At 34.4% G+C, this 26,847-nt stretch overlaps 4 protein-coding genes across 7 annotated transcripts in view; 2 read left to right on the forward strand and 2 right to left on the reverse strand.

The window, feature by feature from the left end:
- The first annotated feature begins 1,275 nt into the window (after positions 1–1,275).
- Positions 1,276–6,432, forward strand: LOC116343388 (DNA ligase 4). The gene is made up of 15 exons (XM_031771412.1): positions 1,276–1,441; positions 1,544–1,705; positions 1,766–2,060; positions 2,140–2,676; positions 2,771–3,099; positions 3,218–3,361; positions 3,428–3,751; positions 3,818–3,949; positions 4,021–4,159; positions 4,229–4,509; positions 4,572–4,625; positions 4,688–4,897; positions 4,970–5,155; positions 5,218–5,370; positions 5,434–6,432. The coding sequence occupies exons 1-15, from the start codon at positions 1,421–1,423 to the stop codon at positions 5,821–5,823; spliced, it is 3,357 nt and encodes a 1,118-aa protein (XP_031627272.1). The 5' UTR covers positions 1,276–1,420; the 3' UTR covers positions 5,824–6,432.
- Positions 6,433–9,171: 2,739 nt separating this feature from the next.
- Positions 9,172–13,867, forward strand: LOC116343282. The gene is made up of 4 exons (XM_031771269.1): positions 9,172–9,697; positions 9,779–9,864; positions 10,111–10,267; positions 13,274–13,867. The coding sequence occupies exons 1-4, from the start codon at positions 9,562–9,564 to the stop codon at positions 13,819–13,821; spliced, it is 927 nt and encodes a 308-aa protein (XP_031627129.1). The 5' UTR covers positions 9,172–9,561; the 3' UTR covers positions 13,822–13,867.
- LOC116343281 lies at positions 13,865–16,586 on the reverse strand. 2 transcript variants are annotated; one of them, XM_031771268.1, is made up of 8 exons: positions 16,276–16,586; positions 16,041–16,198; positions 15,672–15,872; positions 15,253–15,576; positions 14,984–15,143; positions 14,749–14,897; positions 14,451–14,613; positions 13,865–14,377 (listed from the first exon to the last, which is right to left on the reverse strand). In XM_031771268.1, the coding sequence occupies exons 1-8, from the start codon at positions 16,563–16,565 to the stop codon at positions 13,984–13,986; spliced, it is 1,839 nt and encodes a 612-aa protein (XP_031627128.1). In that variant the 5' UTR covers positions 16,566–16,586; the 3' UTR covers positions 13,865–13,983. The 2 variants fall into 2 exon arrangements, with proteins under 2 accessions (XP_031627128.1, XP_031627127.1); XM_031771267.1 differs by having other exon boundaries at positions 13,867–14,377; positions 15,672–15,914.
- Positions 16,587–16,709: 123 nt separating this feature from the next.
- The window catches only part of LOC116343320 (synaptotagmin-17), a 22,470-nt gene continuing 12,332 nt past the window's right edge, over positions 16,710–26,847 (reverse strand). For 2 of the 3 annotated variants that reach the window (XM_031771313.1, XM_031771315.1), the window contains exons 2-8: positions 25,201–25,924; positions 23,060–23,289; positions 22,038–22,949; positions 21,469–21,613; positions 21,177–21,303; positions 20,799–21,016; positions 16,710–20,671 (exon numbers count right to left, since the gene is read on the reverse strand). In XM_031771313.1, coding sequence (XP_031627173.1) covers positions 20,324–20,671; positions 20,799–21,016; positions 21,177–21,303; positions 21,469–21,613; positions 22,038–22,949; positions 23,060–23,289; positions 25,201–25,374 — 2,154 coding nt within the window. In that variant the 5' untranslated portion in view covers positions 25,375–25,924 and the 3' untranslated portion in view covers positions 16,710–20,323. The remainder of the gene's footprint in view (positions 20,672–20,798; positions 21,017–21,176; positions 21,304–21,468; positions 21,614–22,037; positions 22,950–23,059; positions 23,290–25,200; positions 25,925–26,847) is intronic. The other variant, XM_031771314.1, reaches the window with a different exon arrangement.

Below are 26,847 nucleotides of genomic sequence, written 5' to 3' on the forward strand. Positions count from 1 at the left end.
TGGTGAGTGCGTTGTGCGCTTCGATGTATGATTGTTGGATGGAGTAACATAAACCATGTTTCGAGTATGTTTCAAATCGCCTAAACAATGCAGCAAAAGCGTCATTGGCAATGTCTCATTTTACTCAGTCACTTTCACAGCTATGGATACTTATTCAATATTCATTCAACACGTTGAATGAAAGCATACTCTCGCAACACAAAAAGCGGATGGGTTTTTATTGCTTCCTTTACTGCACATTCTTTTTGCGTTCGTTTTTCCTCGACTTCGACTATTCACCTATCTACAATGACAATAAACAATATAAAGGTACGGCAGAGATTTTTCTTTCAATCACCGCAATATTGATGAATGACACTGAAGAATGTGAAAACATGTATCATGTACTGCTACAAATGGATACGGAAATATAAAGACTGATGAGGGCTGTGCACAGATTGTTCATGTTCCCTTTCAGGAAATGATTGCCATTTTTCAATCAACGCATCCATTTCGATTTGATGGGAAACAAAATACAAATTAAGCATAAAAATTATAAATAATTTAAATATACCGGAAAATAATGTTATTGTTTCAATCATAATGCACGCAAGGATAATTCTGATTCGACACCGTTTTTGTAGCTGCAAATTAAAAGATGCCATTATACCTTTTGTGTGTAAAAATGTGTAATTTTGTTATCGTAGAAAATATCAATTCGATTATTGACATTTGATAATTATAAACATTGACATATCTGCCATTCCAATCAGAAGATTCGAATGGTCGCTTCGTGTCTTTTGTTTGTACTCGTGCTAAAAATAGCACCGGTGTAATTTTCGTATAAATGAGCATGAAAATCATACATATTAATGAATTTAGGCATGAATGTTTAAAACATGCATTACGAAATATGAAATTGTGGAATTCACGTTTACCCTGAATGATTTTTTATTCATCAAGAATGTGGTTCAAATTGTTAGTGAAAATCAGCCAAAATAATCAACGTTGAACTTTAGCCGTTCAATGGATTAATAAGTGGATAAAGCACGCATTAAAACATTCCATTTGTTAAGATTCTTTGAATTACATGTTACTTTTAGAAATTGTTGTGTTTCTCTATTTAGTTCGAAATCGGTTCCAAGCGACATCTACTGAACGAATCTTAAATCTCTTTGGTCACATTGGAATACGCTGTTCATGTAGCTGTTGAATGGTTTTGTTCTACTACATTTTTTCTTTGAGACAGTTCGTCCTATTGTACACTTTCATCTGTCACTTCGATGTTGACTTTGACTTGTTGATGTTATTTCACAACTAAACGCAAATCAAAGTGTGTATAGTTCTGTTGTTCTGCTAAACAAAGAATACGTCGTAAATTTCGATCAAATTCCAGGAAAAAAATAAACATTTGGAAATTCGGGTGCGGACAAAATGCAAAATGAGTGCAAATCTACCGAATGTAATTTGAGACAAAACTAAAATTCTATATTGTGTTATTTATCGAAGTTTTTTTCTGAGTTTGGTGTTGAATTCATGTCGGTGCATGTTTTTTTCGTTCTAGGAATTGTCAGCTCTGGTGAAGTTCGAAGTATTGGTCACCCGACTTGAGGTGATTTCGAGACACAGCCTGAAAAAACATGCAAAAAAAGAGCGTCTTACACGATTTTTTGAGGAAATTGCGCGTTTGCAACGGAAATTTGTTGCCGAGCGTGGAACTAAGGAGGTAAGTGATAACATTATTTTTTAAAACAACAAACATCATTTGGATGTAAATCTTTTATAGGAGGCTAGTTCTTATCCATTTTTGCGACTTTTACTGCCCGGATATGACGACAAAGAACGCAAAGCATATGGTATGCAAAAGGCAGCTCTCGGCGATTACTATGTGAAAAATTTGGGTTTGAATAGAAACAGTGAAACCGCACGACAGCTGTTGATACCGGGTACCGAAGATTACAGTGAAGTCGTGTACAATGCCATCAAGTCCCGTGCACCACAAGAAGGAAACCTAACGGTATACGAAGTCAACAATTATCTTGATTTAATTGCGGAGCACTATCAAGCCAACGAGAGAAACAGTAAGTTTGAAAGTTTTACCATTCATTTTTTCACAATGTAAGTTTTTTTTTTATTAAAATGACATTTTGTTTCATGCAGAAATTCACGATGTGTTCTATCAACTGATCAGTAAAATGACAGCAATTCAACAGAAATGGCTGGTGCGAATGATTTTGAAAAAAGTAAGCTGCGGTTTGAGTGAACGTGAAATTTTGTCCATTTATGACGAAAGAGCCTGGGATCTGCACAACAAACGTAGTTTATTGTCCGACGTGTGTGCAATTATCGATTCGGATACGCCACTTGACCAAATCGATGTCATCGAAGTATTCAAACCGATTCATCCGATGCTGTGCGAACGTGGTTATGTGGCACAAATCAAAGAAATGCTGAAAGAGCATAAATATTACATGGATACCAAAATGGACGGTGAACGATGTCATTTGCACATAAATGGCAATGAGTGCCAATATTTTTCACGTCGATGCAAGGAAATCAAATTTGGTACCAAAAATCAAACTCCAGCGAAATATGCGTATATTTTTCGGGAATGTTTGAGTCGAGATGTGAAGAATGCAATATTTGACGGCGAAATGATGGTATACAATCGAGTAACCAATACTTTTGTGAAGAAAGGTATGTGTGAAGAAAATTACAGTTAACTTTTAAAATATTTTGATGTTGATGGCATTTTTATAACATTTTTGTGACTTTAACTTGTAAATTTTAGCTGAAAATTCCGCTGCAAAATATCTTCAACCAAATGATGATCAATTCAATATTTGCTATGTCATCTATGATCTGCTTTATATCAATGGAAAGTGCCTTATCGATTTGCCATACGCTGAGCGTATACGCAAAATACGAACAATTGTAAAAGTGAAGAAAGGTGCCGTTATGCTGTGTGAATACGAAAAAATACGTGATTTCGAACATTTTTTGCGATTGTTTAACAAATCATTCGATACAAACGAAGAAGGTATTGTTCTTAAACAAGAAGAGTCCAAATATAAACCAGGACATCGTGAAAAGGGTGGATGGTTCAAGTTTAAGCCGGACGTAAGTTGACATTTTTCAAAAAATAAATTTATATATTTTTTTTTTATATTTAATTGAATAGACAATTTGACATTTCATTTGATTCTAATTTGAGCAAAACTCTATATATTTCATATAGTACGAAAAAGGCTTGATCACTGATTTCGATTTACTCATAATCGGTGGGTACTACAATGACAGCAAAACATCGGTAGACACATATTTACTGGCCGTAATGAAAAAGGGCATCAATGAAAGCAATAAATCAGCCGTCTTTCATTCGGTTTGTAGAATATTTTGTACATTTCAATCACATTTTGCTAATTTTTTTCCTATTTGATCAAATCAGGTTTGTAAAATTCGCAATGGTTTGAGTTTCACAGATTTCGAAACGATAAACGATCACATTCGGCTAAAAAAACATGAAATCCGAAAGAATCGACAAAAGGCAATGACCGAATCTCCACCCGGACTTGTATTTGCATCGGCAAATCCAGATTTTTGGGTTGAACCCGAGCATTCGGTTGTACTTCAAATCAAAGCTAGCGAATTGACGAAAACCACTACCTACGCGACCAATTATTCTTTTCGATTTCCTCGCGTTATCCAAATTCGATGGGATAAATCACCGTATGACACATGTACTTTAAACGAATTCAACACATTTTGTTCGGTACGTTAGATTTTAACGAATTTTCAATAGAAGATTTATCCATCTAAATAATGTTATAATTAACAGTCAGGCGCAAATGTTGTAAAACTCACCAAACGACATGCAACTGCAGATGATGTCACTGGTGAAACATTGCCAAAGCGAGCGAAGCGAATCAATCCTGCACCAAAGCCATCACTGGAATTAATTTCCACCGAAGTAATTTTTTCCGTTTTAAATTTATCTGGTTTGAATCAAATGTTCTTACACAGAATTTTGCTCAATTTTAGACCAAAGTAGTTGACCTAATATGTAACGGGCTCGAGTTCGTTATTCTCAATACAGATAAAACAGAAAATGCCATATCTGTTGATGATATGAAAAAGATGGTTGAACGTCACGGCGGAAAAGTTGTCGATCATCCAAATAGTATGTATTTTTGATTTCACTCGAATTAATCATTACTTGCAATTGAAAATGGAAATTAATTTATCGTAGGTTCAACGTATGTCACCATCATTGGCAATGAAAAAACTGCAAAAGCAAAACCGTTAATCAAGTTAAAACGTTATAACATTGCAAAACCAAAATGGCTGGTGCGAGCACTTGGTAGTGATCAACCTTTGATAAAATTGATTGATTTTACACCGGATGACATGGTTTATGCAACGGAAGCACTTCAAAGAAAATTCGAAGAAATGGAGGAAGATGATGAAATGGAAACGGCGCCATTGGTCGATGGCCATTTGTCGAAGTCGTTTGATCAAGTCGCTTTAAACGTAAGAAACTAAAGTTGGCATTGACCATTCAGATATATTTTTAATCGTCGTATTTTTTTTAGAATGAAGCCGATCCAAATTCTGTTAGCCCTTTGAAAGGATTGAAAGTGTTCAATGTGAGATTTTTTCGATCTTTGACTTTTTAAATTGAAAAAGTAAAAAAAATATTTTGTTACAGAATAATAATTCTGTTGAACAGAATCATCAGAAAATGATTTTGGAACATCAAGCAGAAGAAGAGCACATCGATGATATTTACACCGCAGTAACGCAGGTCCTTGAACCCATGGAAACTGAGGAACAACAACACCATGATGATATTTTCTTGATGGATACACAGCCCATGCAACCAGAGTTAGTCAATCCGCCGAATGAAATCGAGAACAATGTAAGTATCATTGAATATTTTTTTGTTCGAAAGATTTTCAAATTGAGTAAATAAAACATTGAAAACTCTCAGGGTCATCGATCAGTTTTGGAAAATGCACCTCCGGTTCCAGAAGAAACGACGAATTATGATGAATTGTTCCCAGCAAATTCGGAAACCAATAAATCCGAAACTACCAACTATGATGATTTGTTCCCAGTGAACTCGGAAACCAATGAATCAAAGTTAGCCAATGCGCCGAATGAAATCGAAAACAATGTAAGTTTCATTGAATGCAAAAGTTTTTCAAATTGAGTAATAAAAATATTGAAAATTCCTAGGGTCATCGATCAATTTTGGAAAATGCACCTCCCGTTCCAGATGAAACGACGATTGTTGTATCCAGTGATGATTATGATGATTTGTATCCAGTGAACTCGGAAACCAATGAATCTAACGTTAATTTGGCGCATCCAACCAACTCGAATCCAGAGGTAGGGTGCATTGAATTCATCTGTTTCAAATGTAAAATCACTAAAAATGTCAAAAAATTACAGGTTCAATTGAACGAGAATGTCCCTGACAATGTTAAGCAAAATGAAACCCAATGTCAGGATGACATGAGCATATTTGGCTCTTGCATCGCATACTTTTACGAGGAAGAATCATCATTGGTAGATTTCGTTGCAACATTTGCAGAAGGCATTTTGATAGCAGGAGATGGCATACATTTGCAAACAATCGAAGATGTCCAACAATCCGAAGCACCATTAACGCACATTTTTGTGTCCAGCGCCGAATTCGATCGCAAAAAATTCAAGGAAACGGTACGTTCGTTTGGCACGCAGACATTGAAGAACGTCAAAGTTATGCGGTATCAATGGATCCTTGATTGCGAAGAGCAGAAAAAGAAAATTTGTGATACAAATTACATAGTTAGTGTGTAAGCCATGCATTTGAAATGTGATTCTATTTGAAAGTTAAAAAAGACTCGGCATTTTCATACATAAATAACCAATAATATCATTATACATTTGATATTTTTGTTTTGCAACTCATTTGCTAACTGATTACATATTTCGTTCTGACTTGTTTAAAATTAGCTATTAACGACTGAGACAACGAGTAAAAAATATGCACTAAGCAACAAAAATTGCTCAGATATTCTATGTGTCGAATAGATCGTCGATTAACATATGGAATGTTTCAAAATCGAGAAAGAGAAAGAAAAAGAGATAAAACACATATTTCAAGTTAAATATATTGCTAATGGAATAACACCATACGCCAACCAATTTGATGGTTTACACATTGACCCCAAAAAAACACCACAATCGCATACTTTTTAAAAGTGTAATCAATTCCTTCAGTCGTTGATGCGATGAAAACAACTTGAGAATAATACATTTTTGTTGATCAAATCATTTTTTTTCTAAGAAAAAAAACATTATTTACTCCAGTAACCTAAGCATAACCAAAGCTTATTTAATATTTAACCAAAAACACTATTTACTTTGTTATTTGTTAAACAATTATTTTCAATTCGATAAAGAGTCCAAGGGAATTAATTACTATTTTGACTAGTGAATAAATCGAAATGCATGTTTATTCAAATGTAAAATTTGGTATTTAATTACTGATATTATATATTGACAATTCCGACAATTATTATTCCGTTGATTAATAAATTTAGCGACCGTTCCCATATCCATATATCCAATACACGTGCATACTTCAAATATTGATTTTGTCCGAAAATTGTATGGATAATATATTTGCTCATAATTATGTTGACCATTGCTACCCGAAATTTTTGGCCATTGTCTACCGCACAAAATGATGGGTTCGAATACGAAAAGGGTTTCCATTGAACTTCAATTTGCCGGTCTTCGATGGATTGATTTCTGCGGTAGATGTGGATATCTGATTTGGTAAAATACGAAAAGAAATGCGAGCATGTCACAAATTGAAGGTAATTTCAAAGGTTATTTATATATTTTAGGTATGTATATTCTACTATTGTTGAAATATTGATAAATTTAGACCACTTTGTCTGCGTATATTGAATTTCATATCAAAATCATCATCTGTGATATGCAAATATAAACAAAAATTTGATACGCAATTTTATCCAATTTATTTAGTATACTTCAGTAAAAAACATCTTCAGACAACTTTTTTTTCTTTGTATGCATATCAAAATATTCGTATTGATAAGGTCTGTGTAGAGTAATTTGATCGCATTTATTTGGAAAATTGGGCAATTTTCTTAATTTCCCAAGGTTGAACACGATTTGTAAATTCCACATGTTGCTCTTCAATTTCGAAAGAAAATTGATTTTTAAAGAGTTCTTAAAATAGCGAATTGCCATTGAGTGCTCTCATCGAGCCGAAAATTAGTGAGAAATTATTTGGCATCAGTCAAAGGTTAGTTGAAAAGAGAGAAAGAAAAAAAGTCGTAGGTTGATACTTTGTGCGTTAATGGAGATTGATACCAAATTGGTTATTACAAATTTATTACTAAATGGTATGTGCGCGTTGTTTATTTTTCCATCCATCTCTCTATCGTTTGCCGTCAACATTCGTAGCGGCATTCAATTTGATTGAGCGTCGTTTCTGAAGAAAGAAAATTTGTATGCGTACATGATTATTTATGTATCCGTTCGGCACACACACTCGTATTGCTCGCACGCAAAATGTTTTCTATCATATCGTTCCATATATGTGTTTTTTTTTTGTTCATTTGGACATGACACACGGATCGTCAGTCAATTTCACGTTCAATTCATGTATCTGGTGTGATCTGGTGTAATTAGATGCTGTCGGTGTATCCATCAATTTGAGATTATTTCTTCTCAGAACGAACGAAGAAAAACACGATCGAATAAAAAAAAAACGGAATTTTCTCAAATGATTTACAACTCACCAAACATGACATATTTATGAGCTAATGCAACATATTGCATACACCGTTTTATCTCTCTGTCTATCGCATCATTCTGCCGCTGTGCATATCATCGTGTGTCGGCATCGAAATGAACGCTTGCGATGCACTAATTGTGGTACTCCAACAAAGCACTTGTATGATGTATTCATGCAAACTAAATTTCACAGTACATTAAATTCCTTTGGCTTTTCACAGTGTGGCTTTCAGTTGTTGAACGGTCTCTAGGCTAGGCTGAAAATGGGAGACCGTGAATATACGCGCGCCCAACGCGGGCGAGAGACAACGAGAGTGGGGGGGTGGGAGAGAGTGACGAGGTTTGCAATTTGCATGAGAAAACACATATATACACTTGTTGAATGTCTAATAAACGATTATTCCGTTGAAATGAATAAATTATTAGCATTGTCTTATCGAAGTACAAAGGCGTTGATTGTATCGACGTGCCATGAAAATGAATAAATGACTTAGTTGAAATGATACAAAGCAATTTGCGGGCAATATGATTTTTAGCGGCATCTTGTTTCATTTGGCGGCTGATCTGAATCGTTCATTTCACGCGTTATTGATACCATGAATAAAAAATGCTATTTTCTCACGAGCTATATGTATCTCCCTCTCTCTGTGTGTGTCTCCATCTCGTTTTGTTGCTTTCATCACGTGCTGTCACATGATTGATTTGCATAATTCAATTGATTTTCGTCCAACATTCGATATGATTTATTGGATGTTTTGCTTTTATATTTGAGAGATATTCAATATCAAAATTACCAATTTTATTTGGATTAATCTAATATTTATGGCTAAATAATAAACAAGTACTTTAAGTATCGCATATCGCTTCTTAAAATATTTACAAAATCATAATCTCAGTTCAATCAAACCTCAATGGTTGAAATGATACAATATTTTATTGAATTTTTTTTCAGCTTATGATTTCATAAATTGCTAAGAACCTCCCATTGATTGGAAAATACCAATCATCATCATATGTTTCAATATTTTCAGTTTTTGTTCTTCTTCTGTTGCGTAGACAATCTGTCTGCTGCCACATTCTATATGTATCTCTTTCTGGCACATGATGCTCAATTTCTTGACCGAGATTACTGCGCTTTACAGCAATGTTACACCAATTTGTTTATTCATCAATGCCGTGTATATGTTTTTTTCTTCTTTTTCTTCACTGTCTTCATTCTTTTCCGTTTAAAATGCAGATGTTCCTTCTGAATGTGCAAAGTATGAAGTGGATCGTTATTTTTTCCCTGCCTACATGACTGTCTAATGGAAAATGCCGACACATGATCCGTGGGAGAGAGAGAGAGAAGGAACATGAAAACGAAATGAAATGTGAAAATGAAACAAATTTTTGTGAAATGGGATGATTTTTGTTAATGTGCACAGATAATTTTCTCTGTTTGGCATTTGGTTGGTTGATACCGAACATACTGACACCCGCACGCATTAAGTGTATCAGATTGCTTAATGTTGTAAATAAATTGGCCACTGAAAAAAATCTCACACTTCAGTTTACATTTAAACGCGAAAGAAATTGGTTCAACACATAAACGGCTGTTCGATTGATTCAATTAAAACTCATTAATCAAGTGTTTTGGTTTGCGTGTGTTACATTGTGTAATTCGAAGAGATTTTTAAAAAAAGGACACGCGCTTTTCGTTCAAAACAGTTCCTTTTCGTTGAGTACCGTGTTTTTTTTTTACCGAAACGTGTTCTTTTCAAAAGGATGTCTTTTGATCAGGAATTAATTAGCATGAGTCCCGAAGATGTTTTATCGGTCGATTCGCAAAAGGCGAAACGTTTTCTTCGTACGCCCAAGTGTGCAAGGTGTCGAAATCATGGTGTCATCTCATGCTTGAAAGGTATTTTTAATTTTTAAACATGAAATCAATTTAAATTATAATCTTTTTTTTGATTAACTTTTAAAATATTTTCCGGTTCAGGTCACAAAAAATTATGTCGATGGCGAGAGTGTGTTTGTCCCAATTGCCAACTGGTTGTAGAACGGCAACGCATCATGGCAGCTCAGGTAAATAATTTCCTTATAAAAAAAAACATCCTTATCAATCACCTGAGAAAGTAAAATACCGCAAGGATTTTCACTTCACAGAATGTTTCATAGCATGAAGAAAACCCATTAGTTAATAAGACGTAGATAGTTTTGTGCAAAATATCGACCGTGTTCGTTTTTTTTCTGTCGGTCATGATAAATAACCCAAGGCTAAACATTATGTTTTTGTGTTGTGTGTGTGTGTGCGCGCGGTATTTTTTGTAGGTGGCCCTAAGACGTCAGCAAACCTCTCAAGATATAAAAGGGATTGTTGATATAGCAAAAGCCCATTCGATGGAAAAACTATTGGCACAAAAGCGGGTCTATCAAAAGCATTTACGCAACTTACAACAATCAACACTTGCACGGAACATTTTACAAGGTATGTTATTACGTGTCCTAAAAGGTGTCAATGTTAAGATCTCTAGATAAATAGAAGTGAATGAAGTCGATTGAATGGAGTGCCGTGATTAAAGGTCATTATTATCGTTTAATATGTGTAAGGATTAAGTGTGGTCTATGGTCGGTTTGAGCGTAACCCATAAATCCCCATTATTGAATTTATCTCATCATTTTGTGTGATTATTCAATTATTCACGCTTGATGAAATATTTACATTCACCTCGAGAGTCTATCGTAATGCATAAAATTTGTAGCAAAAATAACCCAAATTAATGCCATTCAGTTTTTCAAGATCACGTTACAGGAAACATTTTTTGTGTTCCTCTTCCAAATTTGATCATTTAAATTGGATAATGAAAAGGAAACGAGAAAAAAAATTGGTCAAAAACTCGATGCTTGAGTGATTTTTTGTTATGAATGAATCTCATCGTTGCTTGTTTTCATAACTCCAAATGGAAGAGAAAAAGATTAAGAGAGAAAAAACGGCCGGAAACATTTCACTGATTATTGACTTTAAGATAATCCCGTTAAGTACTGCATGTGTTCCATTCAGAAATTCGACACATTTCGTTTGTTGTTTTTATCCAAATTGGTATTGTCGAGTGAAATGTTTCAGTTTTTCGTATTTTTGTTTTGCCTTTTTCGATTTGATTCATTTTATATTTTCACACTTGTAACCATTCAAATTCGAGAGCGACAAAAAAAACGCACACATCCATATCCAAAGTATGTTACACATACTAAATGGACTCATGCTGTTTCTGTGGTTGACCTTTTTTCTCTCTCGCCTGAGCCTCAGTCTCTGCCAACTTGCACTTCAGTTTTGGCACTTTTCAAAAACAAACAACATCTCTGGCAAAAAAGTTTTCCCATTTCAACCATATCATAAACGTATATAGTATATAATTTTTTTACTGCCGTTCGCCATTTCGCACCACGTAAAATGTGTCGAGTTTTCGAATGTTTATTGAAATACTTTTATTCAGCGGTCAATGTTTCCATGAAACAGTGCATTTTAAAATTGTATCTACATTTTGTCAAAGTTTTGCCAGACAAAGTGTCACCAACGTGGAAAGGAAAACGAAGAAAATTATCCAATGAAATTTTATCCGGTCATAAAAATTCGTCATCAAAAAAAAAAAATGCACACGGACACCCGTATATGGTTCGGCCATAGAGGAAGGCCCCTACAGCGCGGAAAGGTCGCTGTAATTTATATGGTGATAAAAACAAATAAAGAGTGTATACGCATTAAAAATAAAAAGAAAATAATAAACTGTTGAGCACATACAGTTCTCGAATTGGAATAACATATGTAGTCATTTGACACCAGATTCTTGGATGGGTAAAGTCCTTTTCATGACATCACTGGTCCGAATGACAACGCGAAGACAGTGAAAAAAAGACGAGAAAAAACACACTTTTTCTCAATGGTGAATGTTCAAAAGGGAACACCAAATGCTTGGCTTCAAATTACCCGGAGCAAGAAAGAAAGCAAAGCACCCAAGAAATCTCTCCGTTTTGAACGCAAAATGAATCAAATTTTATTGCATTTACCCCGTATTGATTTATCTTACTACCATTTTTGTTGTTTGGCGAAGTTTGCAACAAACGAACTGATTTCGAACGATTCGATCAGAATTTTGGGGGAAAAACTGTTCACAAACAACATTTTAACAACCAAACGAATTGAGTTTTGAACATTGAAGTTTTAAATATGTTTGAAACGAGTTTTGCATGCATCGATCCATTTGTGAATCCGTGATTCTTTCAGTTTTTCTTTCTCTCGATATTTAAGTACATTTCCATATCGTTTGCATTACGTTCTGGCCAATGAATATATGTAACGGTTTGATCCGTTTGTAATATATTTTTTTTCTGGGTCATGTACAACGTATCAAATTGCCGATGTCAAAAATTTCTCTCTTTTTTGTATGTAAAATAAAAAGGAGCGACATTCTACAAACATGCGGTTAACGAAAGAAAACTCCATCAGCATTGCAATGCTCTTTTATCCATCATTCTTTGTATTTGTTTGTTCTGTACTGGTAGCAACATTTTTGTGCATGGCAGACAAATCGGCTCCGTTTCTTAACACAGCGTATCATTTTCGGTGTTTCGCTCTTTTGACTTAAACTCTCTTTTAAATTTCATTCAAGATTTTCTCTCTCTCTCTCTCTCTGGTTTATTTGATTCTCTCTTAATCTCCGGCCAAGTAGCATCGAATATTTGACTTTGTGCACAAATAAGATTTGAAAAAATTATCATTCATTTGATGAGTGGAAGAAATGTGCTCACATTTTCAGTGAATACAATTTTTGACAACGATGTAGAGAACACTTTGTTTTCATAGCCGCCAGCCTTCATAGCTGAGTTTCCAATTCAATAACTTTGACATTGTATCATAATTTTCCATATTTTGAACGGTTTCTTTTCTGTTTTAGTATGTTTGTGTCGATTATATTTTGTTACACATTTTCCGTATAATTGGCACGCATGTCGTGGGTCTTTTGGTTCTTCTCACCCTCAACTATGTCGAATTTTTCGTTTTTCCTTTTTCGTGATGTGCGAGTGCCTATTCTCTGTGTGTGTTGTCGTCCCGAATTCGCCTACCTTTCTCTTTATAATACAAAGAGATATAAGCGCATATCTTTTTTTCGTGCCATCAGCTTCGCTTCGTCGCTTCAACTTAATCCGCATCACCGCAAGTGAATGTGTGAAAAAGAAACGCAGAGAAGTTTCTCGTCTTTGTATTTAGTATGAAAATTAAATGGATGACTGGATTTTATGAGTGTTGTAATTTGATAATTTTCTTCCTTTCAATTGACGGCCAATTTACATACAAATCTACCAAATTCGTCTCATCCACGTCTCTCTATCTATCATTTTCCTGTATTCAATTTTAAGATGAAAGTAAAATATTCTATACAAATACAAAATACGTTTAAAGTTTAATCTATTTCAATTTAATGGTTATTTCACGCAGGCTACAAACGATGCCCTATGTACGTGTCACCATTAACGGAACGAATGCGAAAAGCATTCGCTGACAATGAATTAGAGAATACCTCACATTTGTTTTCGTTGCCGCCGCCGCCGCCACAGCCACCATCATCTTCTTCATCTGTCAGCAATTTATCATCACCATACACACACTTGACGATACCAACGGTGTCGCTAACCATGCATTCACCTAGTGTCATCGACTACAATACAATACAACAATCGATGAGAACAAACGATTGCGAAACGGTCGAATACATGCGAAATACATCACCAATTCACCTACCACTAACGCCCACATCCACATCATCGTCGTTATCAACTTCAACAATGGACAGTTATCGATCGAGCACAGAAGCATCACCGAAACGAATTCGAATAATTGATGATGCCAAACTTGCCAATATGGAAAACAATGAGTCGCTGATTTATAATCTTTCGACAAACGATGCTAACAACCACCATTGTATCGGCAACAGCACAAAACCAAAACTTTCGTTTTCCATTGAGTCTATTATTGGGATTAAATAAAACTTATCACGTAGGCAAAGCCATGCACAGTTTTCATCTCTCTCAAGCACAGAAATATTTTATTTACCTTTTTTTGTAATATAAAAATTTGAATTTAAGCAAAAAATAAAGTAAAAAAAAACAAAGAAATTCCTTTTTTGTCTGTTAAAATTCCATCAATTTCTACGCGGAATTAGAACTCAAGTTATCGGATTGAGTATTATTCGAGTGAATAGTTCTTAGTGAAATATTGTCAGGTTCGTTGATATTAATTGAATCCGTTACACTACGCGTGTCATGTGATTGGCGATGATATCGGCGAATGATGAATGCACCACCGAAAATTACGAAAATAATTGCAATAATCATTCCGGTGAGACCGGCAACTAACGTATTATCCGAATCGAAAACGGTGACACGAAATTCGTCGGAACTTTCCTCCAAATAGCCGGTAAGACGGGCAACGCACTGCCACTGCCCTTGGTGTTTCAAACGATCTACATCCTTTACAATTATCGAACAATAGCCAGATTTCATCTTTCGATTTGGGTTGAAGTAGTAATTATTCATATAAAGACTATAAATTTAAATAGCATTTTAACGCTTTTCGGTCTACTCGAATGGCAATTAAATTCAAATGTATCGCTTACTTGCTGGCAGTTACTTGCTCATTTATACTAAAACCCGTACCATCGGGCAAAACGAATCGACAATAATCTACTGGTACATGCTCGGGTATACTGCGACACTCAACAGACAATGGACTATCCTGTTGTGCATCTTGGAATAAGTTTGTCGAAACAAATGGTGATTCTGTTACAAAAAAAAAATTACATTTCGATGAATATAACTCGAATCGTCGTTATAGCGATGTGGTTGGATACATCAAAACCATAAATAAAGCTCTAAAATGAAAATGTAATATAAATCGTGTATACACAGGTATACCTGCTACACGGACACTGATTTCCGAAAATTGATCAGTTCCGGCTATCTGGGTCGAGCCCATATGGCACGACCATCGACCAGTCTGTGAGTGAATAGCATTCAAAATTGTTAAACCACATTCACCCATTTTGATACCGGTTCCATAGTATCTATAAAGAGAATGAGTGAAATGGTTATTTTGTAAATGCGTCGAAAATGCCACTTGATGCAGATATTGATTTTTTGTAACACAAACCTGTACTTGTCAGTTGATTGTGGTGCTTTTAGGTCGGATAATAAGATTTTTTGACCTGATGGGTCGCGAAACCAACAGTAATCAGTTGGAGCATATCGTTTACATAAAATATTTATTTCGGTATTTTCCAAGCCATACACATCGCTGCTATCAATTGTAGCTATTGGAAATAATAATAATAATAATAAAATGTGCGGCGATTTTGTTTCGTTACTGAAAAATTGAAAAGAAAACAAATTCCTTTACAAAAAACTACGAATAGTTTCAACCTTGAGCTTTAGTTTGTGGATCGATAATGGCACCGAATGTCTTTATTTCACCATCATCTTCAACACCAATGAAACATTTCCAAGCTGATTTATCACTGTCGCCGGGGTTGTCAATGGAAACGCCGCATTCACTGCTTTGAAAACCATTTCCATAATACTTGATTCGTCCGTCGCCTCTTCCTTCATCCAAATTATAACCAACATCATCGTTTATTTGTAAGAATCGACAAAATTTCATCATTTTTCTGCGATTGTTCATTAATTTACATTTCATATTCAATGTAGTTGCGGTATTTTGATCGACAAAAATTTCAAGCGATTCAACTGAAATCGATAAGATAAGAGATATCAACCATTTCATCTTGAGCACAGCTTAACGTACTTGCTATTTTATTTTGCTAACTAATCGGATTATTTACCTTTCTTTTGAACGTTTATTTTATATGATATTTCTTGTGTTTTTCCTCTGACACCAGCCACCACATTCCAAATGCCATTTCCTTCAAGTTCGTCATTGAGTTTTGGAAATTCACAACTTTGATATTGCGGAAATGCTGTTTTTGTTTCACCCGGTCGGAGTACATAGCAATAAGTTGTTTGCTCGGGTGAAATATCAACGTCTGTAGAATCAATATCTTGATTTGGTGAATTTGGAACATCATCTTTTTTTTTGTTTTAAAATAAAATCATTATTATACTTTATTTTTGTGCCACGTACGTAATAAGTTTCTAAATAATACTTGTGGCCATTTAAAATGGAAATCAAAATGTAATGAAAATCTATATACTTCGAACATTTATAAACGTAATTCCCCTAGCAACGTCAACCATTTTTTCTCCATCATTATATTCCGATGTCAATCTCCATAGACCATGGTCTTCGATTTGAACTTTTTTAATACGCAACCCACACACTTCTCCGTCCATTGCAACGATTCTACCTGAACTAAGTACACAAAAGCATTTCATGGTATTCGACTGACGTATTTGTATTTAGAGATAATTATGCAGTAATAATCTTACCTCTCCTTTTTTACATCAACCTTAACGCCACCAACTCGCTGATAATAGCACTGATTTTGTTGAGCCACTGGCTTTACTACTTTAAACATAACGTCCTCGCCGACAACAGCATCAATTCCACTTGGAAGAACCGCTGGTGCTAAAATCACTTCACGTGAAACGTATTCGGAAGTGACGATTGTTAAGAATAGACTCACCAAAATTAGATGCGAAACAATTTTATTTCGGTCGAAAAGAAATGACGTGATCATTTTTATTTTTATTCTTTGTTTGCCCACTGTTGCATTCATTTGACACTCACGCAAATTGATGTCTATGACGGTCAGTTATCAAATGAATTTGACCAAAAACGAAACCAACAAATTCAGCAAAAATAGAAGAAAGTCAATTGATAGATGATTAAGATAAGATATATTTGTTCAATTTGTAGCATACATTTTTGCAATTAATTGTTTTTATTACACAAATTATTGGGTATTCATTGATTGATTGATTTATTGATACACATTCACTGTAAAACATCATGTATTTCGAAAAATTCATGTGTGTTACCAAAGTATTTATAACTTTTAAGACAGTGTATGGGATGTGTCTGCAAATCCACCTCCACCTCCAAACATTTCATCGCCTTCACATATTTTCTTATTAGTATTACAAGAATATAGTTTTATTTTCATTACATTATTTATAGGCTATATCTTATAGGCATTCATCATCGTCTGCAATAATCAATCAATTTTGATAGACATATAACATGATTCAAACAGTCAGTTTCTTATGATATATTTATAAAATAAATGAAAATAACATCTTTAATAGTGTCTTAATTGGCTGATGTCACTCGATATTTGCAGCAATCAATCGATACATTACATAAGGATAACATTACGCAATGCATTCATATAAGTTTGCTTAGTGGCAAAAGAACACAGATTATTTGAAAATCAAGATCTTTAATTAGTATACTTTTAATTGATGATATTGAAGTTCTCTTTGATTAGGAGGAAGTTTGCTAATTGTTATATAAAATGCTATTACACGTTCTTTTTTTTAATTAGTACTGCTGTATATCTGCTTATTTTCTTTGCTATTTTTGGAGTAGCGCTTTGATTAGTACGTCAATAAATAGCTCTTTAATTTGATATCAATTAACGTTCATCTAATAGTCGCAAACCGTGAATTATTGAATGGAAGTTACTCGTCTTCTTTGAATGTACGCATACACGTGAATACACATCTATTTCTTCATAAATTATGTGACGGAGATACCTTTAGACAAATTTCAGTTATGAAGCTGTAGCTATGGAATGAAAGTGACTATTTGCTGAATTTAAATCAAGGTTTCAATTTGATTTGAAATCAGTTTGAAGTGCGAACCTATTTTGGTTTTTAAAGTAAAAAAGTGAAGTACGTGATGAATCTTATCTTAAAAAAGACATTCCTTTCAGACCAGCTATGTTTTATCATTTTTATCAATGTGATATGGCGTGAAATGGGTTGTTTAAAAAGAACTTTTCAATTGTTTTTTGTTTTTGAAATTATACTTTCTTTTTCTGCGTAATATGTCTCTTAAGCTTATTAAGACAGTTTTTATGGGTATTTTCGGTTTTCTTTTTCTTGCTTTTACTTACTTATTGAAAATTGAATTAGAACTTTTTTTTAGAAGGAACGCTCGCCAATCATAAATATTCTATACAATCCTTTGGTGTTTAACCGAAATTGATGTGCAGTATTGCGTCACAGTGAGAACTTCCAAAGAAGTGTTTTTTACTTATTCTATACAATCCTTTGGTGTTTAACCGAAAAGAATTGTGTAACAGTTTAAAAAACGATTTGACTTTTTTCGACTCTCTTTTCTGATTCTCTATAGGCTAATTACGTGACTGTTATATTGATTGAATAACTTGTTTTTCCTTTTCTTTGTCTCTATTTCTCTTGAGTAAAGCTATTTATATTTGAAATAAAAAAAATCCATATTCATTTGCTAATGCTATCCTTGTTTATATATTGTCTTCGTTCTCCGATCAGATATTGTATTCCATATTTAATAACTTCATAAATATTTAATATTTGGAATTTTTGGTCGATGCCATTAAAGCAGTTCATTTCAAAACTTTCAACATATTCAAAAAACCCAAAAAAAAAATCCATTTGAAATTAGTTCCTGTGCTACTTTTGGCCTGGAAATATAGTGGGAACGTGTCTATCGGTTTGTCTCGAGCAAAAAGGTCCATGATATTTTGTGTGTTTGTATTTTAAAATTGCATATCTTCTTCAGCACCGAAATGCAGATAAATGGTGCATAAAATGGTTGCTTGCATGAAAACATACATCACACACAGTGTGCCGTCATTCATGTGGATGATTATATATTGATGGAAATGTGGATAAAGTGAATACCAGAATATATAAGTATATAGTGATGGTTTACAGAGATTAAATGCAACAGAGGCATTTCTTATACACACAAATACCATGCATTTACGTGTTAAATTAAAAATGATTATTTCAAGTTGCTGTTGCTCTTTGTGTGATTGTGTGTGTGTGATATAATTGTTCTTGTTTGTAGAGATAGAGATAGATAAATCAAAAGAGTTATACGATTTAAATTCAGTATATTTGTGTATATATTAGCCTAACTAAGCTTATATGGTAAATAGATAAGAGATTATTTTGTACAGGTATATATTTTGCGCAGTAAAATTGTATCGCAAATGAATTCGAAACGGAAATATACATTTGAATGCAAAAAAAATGTGGAGTGGCCTTTGATGTTGAACTTGGACTACATAAAGATTTGATTGGGATTGATGGGAGAAATAAAGGATAGGATTGATAGAGAAACCTCCCGGTTCGTTCGAAATTTAGGAAGGAAATATCGTTTGAAATTTATTTAAAATTCATCTGAAAATCTTTTGTGAAACATGCATAAAAAACGTGATCCCGCATGTTTACAAAATGGTATTTGTTTGAGTGTTCAAAAGTCTGATTAGAAAAAAGAACCAATAATAGATACTTTCGCTTTAAGCGATAAAATCAATCGCACTGAAAAACTTTTTAAAATGTTCGATTTCATAAAATGTTCGACACAAAGTTTTTGATTATGTAGCAAAACTCTTTTCAAAGTAAATCCACATCGATTACATTTTTCATCATTTTGAAGTTGGCACAAAATATTATACGATTTTTATCCAATTTTTTCAATCAATCTCCGTTTAAATGTTTTCATCACATTTTCTGTTCGCATTCAAACACTAAACTAATTATGATAACGAAGAATATTTTGATTAATTTTATAACAAAAATATGTTGAACAATTTCATTATAGAAATTGATTTAAAAAAGTCTGCGAATTTTGAATCCTGTTTTTGTTTCTCCCTCTTAAATTCATATTCGCAAAATGCATTCAATATATCCTGGCAAACAGGATAGTGAAACCTTGCGAACAAATCAAAACATATTCATTAATCATTTTGAAAAAATACGACTCCTAGCTGTCTACAAATATCCTGTGCAACAATTTGTTTATTTTTTACATCAAATTTCAGAATGCCAACGTTTAAATTTCAATAACCAATATATGAGACAATATTTAACGATTATCACAAGGGAGATCTCTTTCAAAATTTCATAAAAATCTATGTTGATGTATGTTAGTTTCATATGTGGTTGTATGTATGTGTTTGAATGTGTGAGTGTGAGCGTATAAATTCCATACATGTTTGCGTTTGAACATGTGTTTACCAAAAAGACTTGAGGTATTTTCCAAAGGGAAGAATAGTTTGTTTGTTTAAAGCGAGTATATTCCATTTTTGTTTGTTCTATACAAAGTGGTAATTTATATTTTGAGAATATTGTCCGTTTGATACATGTATAGAAATGATTCGATTGTTTGTGTTTGTATTTTAATATTTGATGCAGTAAAATTTGAGAAAGTTCTGTGTTCCCTACCTCGCATGTGTTGGTTTGATCACAAAATGTGTTCGTGATTCGATTTGGTTTTCATACACGTGGCCATTTCGTATGGTTTACATCCAAAAATATGAATTTATCCGGATTTTGGTGTTGGATGTGAAATGCGTCTTATAGCATGCCACATGGCGACTGGTTTTCGTAAACTGGTCATCATTTGATTCCAGTGTCTTAGGCCTTTATCGGATGTTGAACAACCAACAATAACGTGTCCAATTGGCTTGGCACCGCCAATTATATTGCTATTTTCATACGATGACGTTGATTCGGGCACACTCATCACAGTTATTCGCACTTGAATTGCATTCAACATATATGGCGGCACACTGAATATCATCGCTTCATTAAAAATTGGACAGCTATCGGCACGTTTAATGCTGGTCTTCTTTTTCGATACTTTTTTATCGTCTTTTTGCAAATAAACCTGAAAATGAAATGAAATGACAAAGACACAAAGCGATTAAGTCAAAGTAAGAGAAATCGTCGCTTCTATCTACATTCTACATGCATATCACTTGTATTTGCGTTGCGTGAATTTATTTTTCAATTACCTTGACAAAGACATTTTGTTGCGAATTATTTGGATCATCTTCGTTGAGCTTAAGATTTCGTGCCTTAACGACAACGACTGTGAGCCGTTCAGCGGTTGGTAAATAGGACAATGAAAACATTAATTCGCCATATGGACTTATGTTATGCCTTGAATCCGACAATGTCAGCCAAGTTGTGATTGGCCGACGCACATCTCCAATTTGAAATTCAGTCTCACCTGTAAAGACGAAATCGCACAACATCGAATGGATAACATTAAACATTGTGGTGTATGTGTGTGTGTTTGCGGTCGTGATTGTATCATCAAGCAAATAAATCTAAGCGTCAGCATTTTGCACCTTTGAAACAAATTAATTGTTTTATTTTGCCTTACTTACCAATAAGCGTATGAACCGTTCCACTGTGATACACGTGAAACCATAGCGTTCGTTTTGATTGTATTTTATTACTTAACCAAAACGAAATTGTATCATTGTAGCTGGGACATCTTGAATTACGAAACAACTGAAATGATATAAATTGCACATACAATAATACAGTGCACATTATTTATTTACTTCTCACTTCATTGTGTCGTGGCCACATCTTGTCTCGTCTCATTTGAAACGAATGCAAAAGAACCGACCAAATAACAAATGAAATGTGAATTAAAGTGAGAAATTGACTGACTTTTGTTTGTTGTGCTACTGTTTCATCGGGAACCATATAAATTCGTACAAATGTATCAAATTGCTCAGCATCCGGAGGTCCAATTAATTCTTTTGCTTCCATTACGGTTAACACAAGCTCAATGCCTTCGTCAGTGAGTGTATTTCTGTTATTTGAAATGACAAGAAGATGAAATGTGAAAAGAGATGCGCACAAAAAGAGAGAGATAGAGAGTGAAGTACAATGAAAAGGGTCCTTTCATTTCATTTCATTTCATTTTCCGAGAAAAGTCTAATAAATTTCAAATCGCTATTTTTCATTCAGTTTTCAAATGTTTTCGTTTTTCTTTTTATGTTTTATATTTCGAAATACGTACAATATGAAGAAAGAAAAAGTTGTGTTGGCCATGATTGCCAAATATAAATAAATCTGTTTGATTTGAAAAAGCTTTAAAAAAATGTACCAAACTGAATATGAAAGCCAGACCGCACATAATCAACAGATATTTCATTTCAAATTGAACGAAAAAAAGCGATGTTGATAAACATTCCAGAGGCAAAAGAAAAACCGAATCAGACAAATTTACTTACTTATCGTATTGTAATCCAACGCACAACTGTCCCGTCACAGTCGGCACATTGTTCTGTTGCTCCAAATCGGCCAGCCGCACCGATGACTCCGAGTTGACTGATTCGCACGACATGGCTCGTTTTAATTCGGTTGTATCATTTGGATTCACTGTCGTTGACGGACTATTGGCCGAATTTTGGTTTGATTGACGGCTCGTCGCTGTGTGATTTAAATTAGTGAGCGAAGTTTTTTGCGTTGAATACTGTTCGAGATATGTGTCCGAAACGGTTTTATGTAAATTACCATCAGCGAATGGATTTTTGGTTGTTGTTGATTGCTCATAAATATCATTGATTAATGAATTGGATCCAGTATCGGATAGAGATCGATTGTGATTTTGAACATTCGGCACATTATTTATTTGGCTTAATAACGTCACACTATCAAAACTATTTGTTGTTGATGCTGTTGTTATTACTGATATTATCGGTTCGTTTAATTCAATCAAAGTGTTTGACGTTTCCGTATTAATTTTGTAGTCAGTATTTGTCATTTGGTTCTGATCATTATCATCGTCGTCAATGTTACCATTTGAGGGAAATGAGAAAAACGGTGTGTCATCGTTTCGTCGCTTTGAAAATGGATTTTTTTGGAATTTCTCGTCAATGGCATGAAATGTTTGCACTTGATCACAATTGTATTGATTTTTGTTCACATTTAAATCGATGCTGTTGGAATTATCATCCTCTGATATGGACAATGAACCATTCAGAAATGGATTTGTGCATGATTTTGGTCCGTTATTTATTTTGGCCACCACGTCAGACAGATTGATATGCGCAACACCACAATTGGCCGGACTTGAAAATTGACGTTTTGTTGAAGGACGCGGAATAACTGTACTACTAGTCTTGTCAACAACTTTACACTCGCTGAAGCGAAAACAAAAACAACAAATCAAAAAGACAAACAATTTTTTTCACGTTCAATTACGCGACATTATTCAGTTGAAGCAACGAAAATGTGTTATTTGAAAATTTACCTTTCTGTTACGGATGTTTGCTTTTGAGGTGAGTTTTCTAATGATTTTTGGCGTTCACGATGCGTCGGTGAATTGGGTGCAGGTCGCAATGGTTGTGGTGGTATCTCTGATATGGTTAGATTCCATGATTGTTGTGATGTTTGATCACTAGGCTTATAGTCACGGTCAATTGACTCGAAACGCTTGAAACTTCCAGTTGAATTCAATAAAAACTCCGAACCGGATTGAATCTGCCAGAAGTCAAATAAAATTATAATGAATTAAATGAGTGTATCCCATCATGAGTGTGCGAGAGTTTGTTAGTTTTTTTTTCTTCGTTCTGGTCACTCTACATGGCTGTTGCTGTGCTTAAATTTCTATTATAAATTGTAATCAGCTTCATGGTGAATTTGTTCGCAGGTGAAGGTCAATTTTGTACATTTATCTATGTACGTAGCTTGATATCGAAGTGGTGGCTCGTGTCTATCGGTGTACCATGCGCGTACAAATAATCGGGCATGGCACACAACTGGGGGAAAATTCTCAATAAAGCAAATATCCGGTATTCAAACTGTAAATAATTGCTGAACAAATGATTTCAACCATTACTCTTGATGAGTTTTTGCTGTTCATTGAGTTTTCTCCGAATTAGATTGGTACATTCTACGAACGAGACAACAGAGACGATGACGCATGGCGAACTCATTATTGACCTTTGGATTTGTTTTCTTGTCGAATGACAAAGTTTCACTAATTCGGATTCTCTGCTATATTCTTACTTCGTTGTTGTTTTGTTGTGCTTACATTGCCATAATCCCGGCCGAGAGGTAGACCACCCTTGCCCGCGCACAAAGAAAAATGCTGAGTAATGAGTTTTTGTGTGTTGTTTTTCTTTGTCGTTTTTGCGCTTCTTCATGACATCAAGTTTTAAGCGTTAAACAAACGCTCGATTATTCTGTCATTTCCAGACTAATAAGGAAAAACGCTTGGGCACAGAATAAATATCAAATATTAAATAAAGCTTTTATTTGTGAAAATTGAATGGCCGCACAAGCAGTCTTTATGCCGTACCATCCTCATTGGCGGTGCAACTTTTCACAAAATCGACCGGATTTAAATTTAATTTACTCTTTTATATAATAAAATACCATGCATATTTAATCGCTGTTAGAGTGAAAATGGATATGAGAATAAAAAAAAGTGAGAAAAAGTGGAGGATAGATGCTGAAAAAAGGGCTTCAGAGTATCATATTACTGGCAAAATTGCATGTAACATTTCATTAGGTTGTTTTCTTCATATACGAAGCATTCATTTTCTATCCTTATCCTCTATGTCTTCGCCTGTTGAATACATCGTTTTTCCTTTCATAAACGTACACGCATATACTCCGTTCTTAATGCCCCTGACTCGTGAATACGTACTGCTTTTTGTGTACACATATGAACCAATGTGAATATTAAAGCTTAATATTCATGTTTTCATCATCAAACACACACACGACTCCACAGAATATTGGCGATGCATGAGAAGAGGCAATGAAAAGCGACATCAATAACATGTTATTGAGCCGAACTTATTTAAATTGATATTGAATATGTCGGGCATCTGACACCCAAATATAATCCTGCTAACGATGATAATCTATTGATATTGAACATGATGAACTGTGTTCGAATTTGCTATTGGTCTTGCGTTTGCAGTGGGGCACATTCAGTGCAAAGAACTTGAGACAGATCAAAATTGTGAGACGTGTTGCGTAAGTTCTCTTTCTCAGAGATAAAGAAGCAGAAATAGAGAAAAAGACAGAGAGAAGTGAGGGAGAGAGTCAAAACAATCAATACCCAAACATTTATAGGAATATGTGTGCGCCAAGTTGTTGGGCGAAAAGTTGAACGTTGAAGTTTTCGACTTGTATGTTCGACTAGACGATATAGATTATCCGGATTTAAGTTCTATTTCTTTGGTACGAAACTGTTTGCAGAAAAATAAATTTCACATTTAATAAACTTCAATATTTATAGCTCATTCAAAGATTATTGTCAACGCACTTTGATGCAAACCGAATTCGATGCCATTGAATTGGTGTATACACTTATAAAATCGGCTTCAATAGGCAATATAAATATTAATTGTATGGGATAGGGAGGGGGTGCGAACTCACCAGATATCCATTTGCATGATAAATGCCATTTTTGGAAAATCCGATTTTTTCCTCTCGATTGGAATGAATCCATGCGGCCGTTTTTGGTCCAAAAAAATGCAACACCAGCAATACCATCAATAAAATCAGTCCAATGACACCGATACTTGTTGCTATGGCCTGCAGTGCATCCATATTCTTTATTCGTTCGATTTTATATGATACGTGTATACAAAGTGGATTGGTTGCTGATTGTTTGATTTCGCTTCTGATAAAGTGTTTTTTTTTTATTGTAAGTGGTGTGTATCACATTTACATTTTCGAATGACCGGGCGTCAATGTGGTTGATGCAGTTCTTTTCACCGGCATTATGCAACAACAACAAAAACGAACCTTTTATTGAAAGTGTGTCGAAGTCGTAGTCGTCGTCGCTTTTATGTGCTGTGTGAGTCTGCAAGTTGTGTGGTTTAAAATTGCGGAAAATATCGCTTTCGAAACGATACAAAATTCTTTCTTTTTTTGCTATTTATTAAATTGTTGGAACTCGTTTTTTTTCGCTCTCACACGTTCTCGTTCTCTTTCACTGCCACGTTATTTATATATCAATTTCTATGTACTTTTTTTCTTCGTCGTCGTCGTCCTTTGCACTCGGTGCTTTTTTACGCTTTTCTAATGCGAACACAGTTCCACTTTCATATTAACTGGGTCAACACACAGCACACCAAAAAAACAAACTGAAAAAACACTGGAAGTAGTTTCAAAAGCATATTTTATTGTTATTTATTGCATTCTGCAGTTGGTCATTCATTGATTTTACTTGAACAATGCGGTATTTTTCAAACTCCTTTTCTCTCTTTTTGTCGTGTCTATTCTATATTCAACAATACAAAGATACCGGATAAGTGCGTTTTGAACGGGGACCATATTCTAATTACTTAATGGAGCTGATGAAAAATGAAACCAAGCTACGTTTCATGGCATTCGTGCACAATGCAATTTTATCGAATATCAATACAAACTTGGAAGTGTACATTTCAAATAGTTTTTTTTCATTTCGCTTTTTGAATGGCACTTCAAATAAGAGGCGATTGTGAACGTTTAAACTCGAAGAAAATATCATTTACCAGCTCAAACTTTCTTTGCCGTTCTGTTTTCGTATTGTTACGTAAAAGAGCATATATTGTTTCGCATCTTTCCATTCAATCATCTAGTTTTTCTAGTTGTTGAAATCATACTTAACCCTCCTAGGTATAGTAACGGTCTATTAGACCGAAAACTTAAAAAAAATATCATAAAATGGAAATGCGTCGACCGATTGGCATCAAATTTTCGCCTTTTTACGAGAATAATGGATAAATATTGAAAATAACATTTAAAATCCTGAAACTGTTCTGTAAAAAAAAAAAAATCCAGAAAGACGAAAATCCTAACTTGATCGTATACTCTGAAAACCTAAAGGTGGGCTATTCACAACAAAAGTAGCTGTCATTGTATTTCACCAAAAATTTGGTGTGATTTTGATACGAAAAAATATTGTGAACGCACCACTGAACAATACATATACAAACTAATTTCGAGGTTAAGTTCAATCCGTGGTTCATTCACAATATTTTTTCGTATTAAAATCACACCAAATTTTTGGTGAAATACAATGACAGCTACTTTTGT

The sequence above is a fragment of the Contarinia nasturtii genome, unplaced genomic scaffold, assembly GCF_009176525.2.
Source record: "Contarinia nasturtii isolate CC-2019 unplaced genomic scaffold, AAFC_CNas_1.1 Cnas_scaffold_993, whole genome shotgun sequence".
NCBI classification, from domain to species: domain Eukaryota; kingdom Metazoa; phylum Arthropoda; class Insecta; order Diptera; family Cecidomyiidae; genus Contarinia; species Contarinia nasturtii.